Raw genomic sequence first — 13098 nt, forward strand, 5'->3', positions numbered from 1 at the left:
ACGTGGACCGCAGGTGAAACGTGAATATGCGCGAGCAATCTGCTGTGCGATCGGAGTTTTCTCTTTTGAGGTAAGGATTTTCGTCGACGAAAGGGCTTTGTACACGTCCCGTGGCCAGACGGGGCACATACAAAGGTGGTGCCTTGTCGAAGCGCGTCGGCGATACCAAGCGATACGAGGAACACCTGGCAAGACGATGGGAGGGATCGAGCACATGCGGAGGATAGGAACGGAACGCGCACAGCGCATCGTCCGGAGAGTAATGTTGGGAAGTGTGCAGCTGTCATAGCAGCTGCGAACCTCCTTCCATCTCTCTCTTTCTCTTTCTTTCTTGCCCGGTGACCGACAGCTTTCCTCCGGCGCCTCCTGCACCTTTTGCCTCACATCGGCTGCACGCCGCCTAATTCCAGCCTCGGCATACTGATTCTTTTACGGATTTTTATTCTCCTTCGTCGTAGTAAATTCTTTAACACAGCTGGAAACCAACTGACATAGCAACGGAAGACTAAAAGATGCTCTAGAGCACGTATCAGGGATTAGAATGTCCTTTAATCGATTTTATGACATCTTTTAGACATGCATGCTTCACATGCCGTACCTCTGCGTTGTCTCACAATTTTATTGGAATGAATGTTTTAATAAGCACGTATATTTATATATAAATGCAATGAATGTATTATTGTTCAACGTGTTTATAAGCTTTTAACTAGGCTAATCCTTTTACTTTCGCCATATATTACGATTTTGTATTTAATTGATTTCGTGATTCTTTTAATATAAAAGAATTGATTTTATTTTAAAGGGCCAGGAGGTTTGTAGGATCAAATTAAACGTGATTTTATTTTAAAGGAAAGAAATAAATGAATACACTTGTTATTTACTACTATTTTTAAGATGTATAAATTACTTTTGAGGCTTCCAATTTTCTTCACAGAAATGCGATTCAATTGCGGATTCAAGTCTTGATCAATTTTGATCAAGTTAAATGCTATTTATAATAATCGTTAGAAAAATGTTTTTACAAAATAATAAGAATACAAAATAATAATAAACATAATAATAATAATAAAATTCTAATTTTTAAATTAATAATTGATGTCATACTAATTTGTTACCAATTTGTAATATTGTTATTACCATTTTTTTAACGTCTATATTAGGTTCAATATATAGAGCAAAGTATCTTAAGAAAAACTAAAAAAATAGCAAAATTTGAAAATTTCATAATATCTTCAAAACTCCATAATGTCTTCAATGATAAGAAACTCCTATATTTTTAATAAATTTTATATTACTAATAATTTTCTAAATCTTAAATATAGCAAAATAACTATAAATAATATTAAACTTTAAATATAACATTTACAAAGAATTATGTCCTATTATTATTATTATTATTCCTTTCTCTGAAACAAATTCACAAATTTCACCTCCAATTTAATCGTATAAAACATTTAATCATATAAAACATTTAATCATATAAAACATTCAACCCTTCTAAATAAAAAATAATAATAATATAAAATAGATATTCCAATTCAATTATATTTTATATTTCCTTTGTGATATAATTAACATTACATTAGCATTTTATTTTAATGTGTTCTTCAAATAATCGATGATTCGGTGTAATAATTTACTTTATGACATAGAGAAGCCCGCATCCATTAACTCCATTTTAAAACCAACTACCATCATCGCGAGAAAAGAAACATCCTTGCTGCTTTCCAAGACGAAGAAATCTGGCTACATCTGTGTTCGCTTCAGCTGCCTCGTGTGTAAAACTAAACTTCCTACCCTGCCCACACATCTGCTCGCTGCTCTCTTATGATACATCCGTAATGGATGTTGTGCGACATATCTCGACAATAAGAATAAATGAAGCGGTAGTACATTCATTAATCTCTAAACCTCAATTTTTTATATTTTGCATTCACATTTACTTGCGATATGACGATTATTTCTTCTTAGCGTTATGATATTTTAATTTTATTTTGTTATAATGCATATGTATCGTTCAAACAAGTTCAATTTTAGACATTGTATCACTGTTCGCCATGCTAAATAATCGTATAGTCGATTTGTTTAAAATGAATAGTTTTATCTGATTTTATCATTTAAGTTTTTTACTGATACGTATAACTTATGACAGATTTGAAATAATTTTATCTTCTCTCGAGTAATAAATAAATTGAGAGAATAAATTGTATTCCTGTCTTATATCTGCATATAGACCTTTACACGGTCACTCGCGATTATTTACATTTGCGTAATCGACATTAGTATAGCTAGCATAGAAGCGCAATAGAAGACTCATGTCGCAAAACAGCCAGGTGAAAGGAAAGTTTCGCAGCGTTTCATATTAGATAAGTTAGTGGATTCTTCAGAATGTTGGATCTTCGACGTATTAGTCGCTTATCTCAGACCTTGAATTGAAGATTTTTTTTCATTTCAATCACGATATCATTTTCAGAGAAGTTTCAGTTGTTATTATACACAATGAAGAAACAAAGAAAAAGAGAGAGAGAGAGAGAGAGAGAGAGAGAGAGAGAGAGAGAGAGAGAGAGATTAAGAGATTAAAAATTAGATTTTATATATATTTGTACAAATAAATCACGTCAAAATTCTAAATAATATCTATAATATTACCTATATCTATTAAAAAAAATTCTCTTTTTCTAAATAAGTTATCAGTCTTCTGGAGTTAAGATTAATCGAAAACTTAAGATAAAAACGTAGTATCAATTCTGATTATAAAACAAATTACGATTTTTTGCATAATAGCTTGTTGGCTTATTTTCCTTTTTTTTTGTGTATTATGTCCCGGCACTTCTAACATCGGTTCTTCGTCTTCTTTTCTAATCGAACCATTTTAAAGCCAGGAAATTGGAGCAGCCGTAGAGCAATCGGCGCAGCTGTCGACAACTTCCAGAACATGTTGGACGACGGCAGCTGCACCGGAGCACGGCGCATTACCGCCCAATTCAATCGACAGAATGCTTATATCGAGTGTGCCTACGTAGATACATACATGCGTGTACGAGGCGGTACAGTCGAGTGTATTAAAATGCCCGGATCACGAAGCCCGCATTCGCAAGGATACTTCGAAGTAACGCTGACGAATCACCTGGTTCCTCGCAGGCACGAATGAACCGATTAATTGTGTAAACATGCACACGCTGAAGCTCCTATATAGATTATAGATTAAGATTGAGATTTTTTTAATTTGAATTGGACCAATCAAAGCAAAGGTTATTTTCATATTGGTTTTCTTTCTCCTATTGGATAATTTCAATCTCATTCTCAATCTTAGATCTATATAAGAGATCTATTTGTATTGAAATCTCCAAAAACTTTTTAAAATGAGATAAATAGATGTAGATTATATTCAGAAGATAAAAAAAAAGAAAGGGAAGATATACTGAGTGCAAAAGGTGCAAGCAATGAATTTGATTGGATATATTATAATACGAAAACCTGTTCTTTTTGATTGAATTTTTGCACCAGGTTTATCTTTTTTCCGCTTTCGTTTTTCCTCCTGAAGAGAAAAGGAAGAAAGATGAACTAATGCAAAAGTTTAGTTAAAAAGGACAGGTTTTAATATTGATGTATATTAAAGCCATTGTACACTGATTTAATCTGAGTGAAATGTAAATATTTTTCTCGAATTATAAAATATATATTTTACTTCACAACACTAAAATGTATTGAGGACTTCACGGTTTAACCCATTTCTATATTTATATGAAACACACATTTTTATATTAATTTGTGTATGACGGCTTTAATAAATACCAGTATGAACTGAGTGTATTTAATTGAATTCGCTATCACTCTCTAGTTTGATAAGCTTTAGGGTCATCTTTCGGAGCGCCATAAATGAAGCTCTTATCGAGCAGAGGAGCGGTAAGAAACATTATTTCTGCCATGTGTACGACACTGCGTATGCTGATACGCAGATAAGGGAAAGTTAAGAAGTCGACCGCGCGAAAATGCCGATATCACAACTCTTTGTTGTACATACATTTATTGAATTCATTTTCGGAAAATGATAGAAAATATTAAATGAACTAAAAACGTTATTGAGGTGGAAGAATGATCGTATTAAATTCTTAACATTAAGACCACCAATGGTCAAATACAATTTTAACTTCTCTAATCATTTTAATGTTTTCTCTTTTTATATTAGATATACAATACAAAATATTGAAAATTTATGAAATAGAAGATATACAATACAAATAATTCTAACGATATATAAATAATATCAAAATATAATTTTTCACTAACCGACAACAAGGATTATATAGAAAATTATCAATCGGTAGTTGTAGCGGGATACCATCGGCGGTTCTAATGCTAAATTCCGTTATTACTCTTAAATTAAACATTTAACATGATCCTTAATTAATAAATAAAAAAAACATATAGTGCTACACATCAAAAAATTAATAAATCGTTTTTTTCCTGAATATAAATAATACATTTCATAAATTTATAATATATTTTATAAATATATACTTCCTTTACAAAATTCAGAAATTCAATTCAATACTAAGAAGATAATAATTAATTAATCGTTTTAAAACACTATTATTTATAATGAATAATTACTATCTTTCGGTAAATTTCCACAAGAGTTTATAATATACTTTTATAATACTTAATACTTTATTATATAGCGTCTCCAGTCGTCGAATAGTCATATTGTTCGCGAACTTACCGTTTCAGATATCTGGTTGACATTATAAGTGAAACGTCCAGGAATCAAAAGTAGGCGGCGTCGAGAACACCACTGCCCTTCAACAGTTCAATAGCGTCGACAGGTCGTATCACGCAAATCGTCAAGCGTAATGACGATGTCCTGCGATGACCACCGAATTGGAATACCTTGAACTTGCCTCCAAGGCAATTCCCTTCAATCACCCTCGATTAATTAAAAACAAGTTTACTCAAACTCATTTTTCCTCTTAGATTGGTCCTTTTATCTCTAATCTCAAATTTATATTTATTTCGAACTTTCTATCAAAGCTTAATTCCGAAACTCAATGAATCGAATGATGTAAATGGATCGGAAGAGTATTCACACAATCGAATATTGTATAATCACGATATTCTCTCTCTCTCTCTCTCTCTCTCTCTCTCTCTCTCTCTCTCTCTCTCTCTCCTCCTCCTCCTCCTCCTCCTCCTCTCGATATAGATCTGGAGCGGCAGATCTAATATGAACACACTGCGTGACACGCGTTAAGAGCTTCGTTTCTTACGAAATAGCCACGAGACGAGTTCGAGGAAGCGATGTGTTGCGCGTCGCCTGGAGTTCGTCGAACCTGAATCTATCTATCGTCCGGACTTCGTCCGGCGAATGTTCCTGCTTATCTGTACAACAAGGGAAACTCGCGTTCGCGTGCGTTCGCAGTCGCGCGACAGCGTAAAGTCGACTGCACAATCGCGTGCGGTCGCATTACCGTGTATGTATGTACGTGCGAAGTCTGTATACGACGCAAGACGGCAAGACCGCGACCCCACCGCGTTCTAGGCAAAACTAAGGTCCCTCAGGATATCACCGCTCGACGGCGGGGCATACGCGGTATACGCCTAGGTAGCCGCGGAGGCAGGTGACGGTGGACAGGTGAACGTGTTGGCGGAACACAGGAAGTGCTGGAGACAGACGATACAAAAGCCCTTTCGATAGAGGGGGAACGACGACACCGGAGGAATAAAAGAGGGAGTGAGAACTTGCCAAGTGCCTAGAAACAGAATTGTAGAGAACGTAGTTAGCCGCAGGAGAACATTTCCAAAAGCGCGCGTCATACTTTAGGTTCTTCCGATAGAAAGAATTCAGTATAAAATATATAACGATATAAAATATATAATACGAATTAATTTAGTCAAGAATTCATTTAGATTTCGATGTTCTGCCATAAATGGTGCACTAAAAGAATGTTGTTATCCAACTACATTATTTTAATTAAAAATACTGTTATTAATTCATACATAATATTATTAAAACATTATACTCTTGTTTTAATAAAATTTTATTCCTTTTATTAATACTGTTATTGAATCAACAAGATTATTTTCAATTAAAATAATACTGATATACTCTTTTTTAATATAATTGTTAATATGTTAATTAATATAATATAATTGTTAAAAAATTTAATGTAATTTAATATAATTGTTAAAAAAAACTTTTGTTTTTTAATAAAGATTTTTTTTTTTTTATTAAAGAAGGACATTAGAATTAAATTACATTAACAAATAGATAATAATTGGTAATTTATTAATTTATATATGACATTATTTTATTATGTAACTACTGGAGAAAGAAGAGAGAGTGAGAATTTATAAAGAGTGCCTACGCTGCAAATTCAAATATGTAAAAAAAAAGTCTAAACGTCTAAACGTGTGTGACTAGTTTTCCGTGTAAAAATGACGCATTATATTCTGCATACAAATGAATTTACTCATTTAAATATGTATAGTGTCATTTTTATACGGACGACTATATAAATAACACACATTTTTGAAATCACTTTTTACACATTTGCAATATAGGACTACATTCCAAAATGTCCACTTCGAAGAAAATTTTACTCGATATGATTTACGTTATATATACTATATATATTTCTTAGAAATATGATTATGGAGAGTCACGCGTAATAGTGGTAGGAGAAAAAATTTACATTTTGGATTCTTTCAATAAAAGGAATCGTTCTTTTCTTTTACAAAATGCAATTGTCATCGAAAGCAAAAAGATCGAAAATAATCCGATGATGCGAATTAATTTATTTAAATTAGAACTCGGAAAAATAATCCGAATTTTATTAAATTCGTGTTAATTTGTTGACAATTTTTATAATCGAAACGTTATCCTCGCCTCGATTTCCCACTTTAGTTGAGAAAAAGATCGGCTTTAGATTGTGGGTCGTAAACTTAACGTCCCACGGTATTCTGAGAAGCGTAACGATAGCAATGATATATACGTAGCGGATATCGTAATAATAACATTTAGAACTGACTGTATCGCTTTTGTCGGATCAATTATATTGCCTAATGGCACCTTTTGATACTATCGACAAATACGTATCTCCTTTATGTATTCAATAAATATCCTAAATCAATCTCTCTTCTCTTCTAAGCACAAAAGAATACAATTAAGATTATCTATCTCACGATTATGTATCTCAAAAATCGAAGAACGTTCAATTCTCAGGAGCTGAAAAATTTGTAACATAGTTAAGTAATGAGCTAAAAAATCCATTTAATTTATTCTAATTAAAAGGCACTAATTAATTTTAAAGACTTAAATTAACAAAAAAGAAATGAAAACTCATGTAAACTTATATTAAAAAAAAAAAATGAATACTAATTAACAAGTATATTTTAATAAGAATAATTCAAAGCAGATGTAACATAAAGAAAATTGAATCAATCAATTAACATTTTTGCCAAAAAACTTTATAATGGAATAAATCCACCATTAACTCCGAAAAATTAAGATTCAGTTCCATAAATGTAAAATCAATTTTAATCTCGGTTCAATTTATTTTTTATCTTTTTTTAATTCTTAGATTTAAAAAAAGATAAAGATTAAATTACTGAAATAAAAATTAATCTTACATTTGTGGAAATCGAGTATAAGAAATCTGTGGAGAAAAAAGAAAGATATATATCCATATTTATATATAGTCAGGTCTTATATTTAAGACTTCCTTAAATTTATCTTCAGATATATAAATATATAGACATACTGTACGAATTATTTCAGTGGTTGCTGAGCATGCAAAGATAAATTTAAGGAAGCCTTATAAGTATAAGATTTGACTATGAATACAGGCAATAGTCCTTGAAAATATTAGGACTATTTCGGTCATCCGATTTCACGTAGACACATCTTATGAATTTACTCGTTCACGTCGAGAGAGTTCACTGTGCTAAGCAACAACATGGCGTTATTATGCCGCTTGCGACTCATTGCGTACAGGAATAGCTCGCACATGTCTCTTTCTTTTACTCTTTTGCTTCTTTCTTTTCTCTCTTCTCCGCCCCGATACGCGCTTACATACATCGTTGCGAGCGTTCACGTAGGAAAAGCTCTCTCTTACTCTTTCTTTCTCCCTTTTCCTCCTTTCCTCTTTCTTTTCTTTCCTTTTCTCCTCTCATCCTCTCTCTTTCATTCTCGACGAAGGATAGTACACTCGAAGCACATCGTTCTCTGCCGTTCTCCAACGTTGTAATGCGAACGGTGAAGTCATTGACTGTGAAACCGAGGTGACGAATACGAACTAGGAGTACGAGAACGTCAGTTTCAGATTCCGTTGATGTTTTTAGTTAATGGAACTGGATGGAGGTCGAAATGTATCTCGGAGGAACATAAACACCATCAGTGACATTTATTTATTAATATTATAATTTCTTACTCAACAATACAAGTATAATATAAATTAAAATACATTGTATATATAATAATTACATTGTTGAGTAGAGAATTAATTAATATTGATAATGTTATCATTAGTGTTTACTGAGATGCACAAATCATGCAAATATTGGATTGTCCGGAAAGTTCGTGCCTAACTAACCTATATAATTTAATAAATGTATATTAAAATTTAAATTTTCCTTCAAAATCGGCACGAACTTTCCGGACAACCCAATATATTATGAAAAATATTATTTATAATGTTTCCAAACGATGCAAGATTGCATCTTAATGACGTAATGGGACGCGAAGAATATATAAAAATATATACGCAACTAACGTTTCGAAATATCTTTATTGTTACTAATTTTTAACTAATAATTGTATGTGTGAGTTTGATAAAATTGATATTTCTTATTCATGTAATATATATAATTTTCGTTATATATAATGAAACACTTGATAAGAAGTTCTCAGGATAATTTTGATCAAACTACAATTAATTTAGTCAGCAATTAATTTATCAAGCAATATCTACATTATTTTACTAATATAGAATAAGTAATATTTCTTATTTTTTTAATTTAATACACGAAGAAAAGATTAAATTACGAACGACAAATTAAATTAAAAATTTTGCAATAGGCAATTATTCTAGCAATTTAATTAATTAAATTAATAAAAGTTTAGTTGAAATAATCACTCTTATTATAATCATTTTCAAAAATGTAGACTAATTGAGATATTTTTTAATTTTTAGGAAAAGTAGAATATGAAACTGAGATTATAAAGTTGATCTACGTTTGTAAAAATGAAGCGATATTTCGATCGAACTTTTATTAATTCTATTTTTTTTCTAATTCTTGAAATAAAAAAAAAATAAAGAACTACGTAAATCAAGGTTGTAATTAATTTGGATTGATGATCGAGCGATCATCAATGACTTTAATCAAATTGTGGTTAACTTAATTAATCGATCGATAACTATTAATTGATCGTTTCGATGTATTAAACAATAAAAGAGTTTTTATTAATTATATTAACTGTATTAACAAAATAAAATTAGTAAGTATAGATATTCATTTGCTAAGTTAATAATCATTGATGAAATTAAACAAATCGAGTTTAATTAAAGTCATCCTTATGCAACAGAAAATCAATGTACGTCATCGAGAGTTAATTCATATGCAAGAAATGTTGACGTAATTTGTGACATAAAAACTGTGTCCTCGTTTAACTGGCAACCAATGGAGTGAAAGTTATTACGAATAACATTACCATTAACGATAAGTCATTGTAAGTGATCGGCAAAAAAAACGATCGATAATGACGATTTTTTTATTACCCTGAGATTCTTTTATGATCATAAAATCTTACTCAACATTTAAATGTTGAGTACTACAGTCGCGTGCAATAGAGGACACTACACGTCATTCATGCCAGTCTCTTCTCTACTCACTTTTCTTTCTATGTCGCTTTTTTTTTTACAAATGTATTTATTCCGGCATAAATGTGACCGATGGAAGTGTAATGACCACGGCGTGTAATGATAAAGAAATTCTGTGATAAATAGAATCATGTCAAGTAAAATGTTCAAAGGATCAAATAAACCTGAAGCCGTTTATTCGTGATGTAAACAATATTTGCTACACAAATTTTTTTCGAAACAATACTTCTGTTACGTTATTAAACACACGACTAACGCATTTATTATAAAAAAATAAAATCATAACGTGATTACATTGTCGGAGCATTATTCGCACGTTGAAATACCATAAATTGCACAGTGATTTGTGAAACACAAGAAGAAAGAAAGAAATCACGCTATTGAATCTGTTGTCAAAGGAGAGTGTCATGACAGTGTTAAAAATATGTCGGAGTTATGTATAAAAGTATTTACAAATTGCAGTCAACTTAATATGTTCATACTTTATAAGTAAGTATTATTTATTTTACGATCCAAATGCAACAAACAGAAAATTTTATTCTGTATTTTACATGTGATTACAGATGCAGATAATGCGCTTGGAAGAACACAGTTTTGCAATTTATAAAAGTTCAAGAGATATATTCTTTGTTGTCACTGGATTTAGATTAAGATAAATTGCACAGTGATAGTTCGCCCAATTGAACGACAGAACATTAGTAACATGTCTAGTACAATAACCGGCAAGAATCTGTTACGGCCAAATAGTTTACAGTGCACGAATCTACAGGAATATTTAAAATCTCGTAGTCCTGACACTCTGAACAAATTGTATCACAAGCCGCCTATATGTCTAGCTGTATTCCGTGAGTTGCCTGTTATTGCCAAGCATTATGTTATGAGATTGTTGTTTGTTGAGCAACCAGTACCACAGGCAGTTATAGCATCCTGGTGCTCCAAACTCTATTTCGAGGAGCATCAGAAGGTGGTACAAGTTTTGAATGAGCTATATGTATGGAAGGAAGCGTCCATACCTGGTGGACTACCTGGTTGGACTTTGAACAGTACCTTCAAGAAGAACTTAAAGATTGTATTGCTGGGTGGCGGCAAACCATGGACTATGTCCAATCAACTAGAAATTGACAGTAAGCCGAGAGATGTGGCCTTTTTGGATTCTTATGCGTTGGAAAGGTGGGAGTGCGTCTTACACTACATGGTTGGTTCTCAGCAGCAGGAGGGTAAGATTTTCTTAAGACTTTCTAAAAACGTATCATAACTGTATTATAATGAATTCAGTTGTTTGCATTATGCTAGGAATTTTTATTAACAATTTTGAAATTTTGTGCTGCATGTAAAAAATATATACGTATAATTATATTTGAAATATTTTTCAAACACAATTTGTTTCTGAGATACATTTTTGTTCTGCATTATTTTGTAATTTAATCATATTTTGTATATAAAATTTGTAAGAAATTATAAATATTTCTAACATACTTCAAAATATTACAATAGGCATATCTGCCGATGCTGTAAGGATTCTTTTACATGCCGGTTTAATGAAGAGAGACGAAGCTGATGGAAGCCCAATTATAACGCAAGCTGGTTTTCAGTTTCTGCTCTTGGATACAGCTTCGCAGGTAATTATCAGTTCTTTATCAGACATATTTTTTTGTCTTAGAGATATATTTTCATGTTTAGATTGTATTTAATTGTTATATATTTATAATGAATAATTCCTTTTTTATATGTGTGTGTGTGTACAAGTGTGATATTGTTTTAAATATTCTCTTTATGTAGGTATGGTATTTTATTCTACAATATCTTGACACAATTGAATCACGTGGTCTTGATTTGGTAGAATGCCTTACCTTTCTGTTTCAATTAAATTTTTCCACCCTCGGTAAAGATTATAGTACCGAAGGCATGTCCGAAGGACTCTTAACATTTTTACAACATTTAAGAGAATTTGGACTTGTATATCAACGAAAACGAAAAGCAGGAAGGTAAATATATAGATAAAATATAATGCGTGTTATTTATAAATAATCCAAATCTACTTATATTTCCCTTAATTTATGTTGCAAGGTTTTATCCAACTCGATTAGCGTTAAACATCGCTACTGGTGAAACTAAACCTTTAACCAGAGATACAGACAAGGAAGGGTATATAATTGTGGAAACAAATTATCGAGTTTATGCTTATACAAACTCGAACTTGCAAGTTGCACTGCTTGGACTCTTCTGTGAAATGTTATATAGGTAAGTGCAAACACCTTGTATATAATATGAAACCTATCTTGTACAAGATAAAAACTTTAAATAATTATTTTATGTCTAGGTTTCCAAATGTAGTTGTTTCGATATTAACAAGAGATTCGGTAAGACAAGCATTGAAGAGTGGAATAACTGCTTCTCAAATAGTAGGGTATGTATTATATTAACCTTGGCTTAAATAGCCAAGTACAAAACTATGTAAACATATTATTTTATATCAACAGCTATTTGCGACAACATGCACATAGTAAGATGATAGAAGCAGGACCACCTATATTACCGCCTACAATTGTAGATCAAATTAAATTATGGGAAAACGAAAGAAATAGATTTTTGTTCAGCGAAGGAGTTTTATATAGTCAATTTCTTTCACAAACTGACTTCGAAGTTCTCAGAGATCATGCGGTCTCAATCGGAGTATTAATTTGGCAAAGTGAAAGGTAATTATGATTTTAAAATAGTTAAATAGTTTATTTACATATGTAATAATTGAGAGAAAAATTTTATAATAAGTATTTAATATATTTTTTATCTTGTAGAAAAAGAACGATGGTGGTTACCAAAGCTGGTCACGATGATGTAAAAAAGTTTTGGAAACGATATTCAAAAGGCTCAAGTTAATATTCGATTAACAAGATTTAATTGTAAGCATTTAATGTATATTGTTGTGTTTTCTATGTGACATAAAAAAAATATTGTTCCAAAAAAGTGCCTAGCAAAACTGGAGAAGCATCCTTGACAGATTGGAGAAATAGTGTTTTCTTTTTATGCCAAAGCTTTCTCAGGTGGGACTAGGTTTTGATAATACAAGTGTGATATTCAATTAATGAAGTAAGTTTTTATATATTTAATGTTGTTTGTTTTATTTTTACTCTAATAATAAAATTCATACGACGAAGGAATTATTCAGAATTCATCAATTTAATTTATCATAATAAAATCTGTTGCAATTTTTTATATAATAATA

The 13098-nt window shown here is 31.5% G+C and overlaps 2 protein-coding genes across 3 annotated transcripts in view; one reads left to right on the forward strand and one right to left on the reverse strand.

The window, feature by feature from the left end:
- LOC108692898 (TNF receptor-associated factor 4) overlaps positions 1-5330 on the reverse strand; it is an 18135-nt gene extending 12805 nt beyond the window's left edge. Inside the window, exon 1 of one of the 2 annotated variants that reach the window (XM_018201461.1) lies at positions 5265-5330. The gene's annotated coding sequence lies outside the window, so the exon portion shown is untranslated. Of the gene's footprint in view, positions 1-4723; positions 5108-5264 lie in introns of those variants that run through there. The other variant, XM_018201460.1, reaches the window with a different exon arrangement.
- A 4605-nt stretch (positions 5331-9935) lies between these two features.
- On the forward strand, positions 9936-12752 carry LOC108692868 (general transcription factor IIH subunit 4). The gene is made up of 8 exons (XM_018201400.1): positions 9936-10364; positions 10439-11092; positions 11370-11494; positions 11655-11860; positions 11943-12116; positions 12196-12282; positions 12356-12571; positions 12671-12752. Exons 2-8 carry the CDS (start codon positions 10579-10581, stop codon positions 12750-12752), a joined length of 1404 nt encoding a protein of 467 aa, XP_018056889.1. The 5' UTR covers positions 9936-10364; positions 10439-10578.
- The last annotated feature ends 346 nt before the right edge of the window (positions 12753-13098 follow it).

This window comes from Atta colombica, unplaced genomic scaffold (genome assembly GCF_001594045.1).
Source record: "Atta colombica isolate Treedump-2 unplaced genomic scaffold, Acol1.0 scaffold83, whole genome shotgun sequence".
NCBI lineage: Eukaryota > Metazoa > Arthropoda > Insecta > Hymenoptera > Formicidae > Atta > Atta colombica.

Coding starts and splice junctions, on each gene's coding strand:
- LOC108692868 (XM_018201400.1), top strand. CDS start 10,579: ATGTCTAGTACAATAACCGGCAAGAATCTGTTACGGCCAAATAGTTTA. Junction 11,861..11,942: donor CGAAAACGAAAAGCAGGAAG/GTAAATATATAG, acceptor TTATGTTGCAAG/GTTTTATCCAACTCGATTAG. Junction 12,572..12,670: donor TTAATTTGGCAAAGTGAAAG/GTAATTATGATT, acceptor TTTATCTTGTAG/AAAAAGAACGATGGTGGTTA.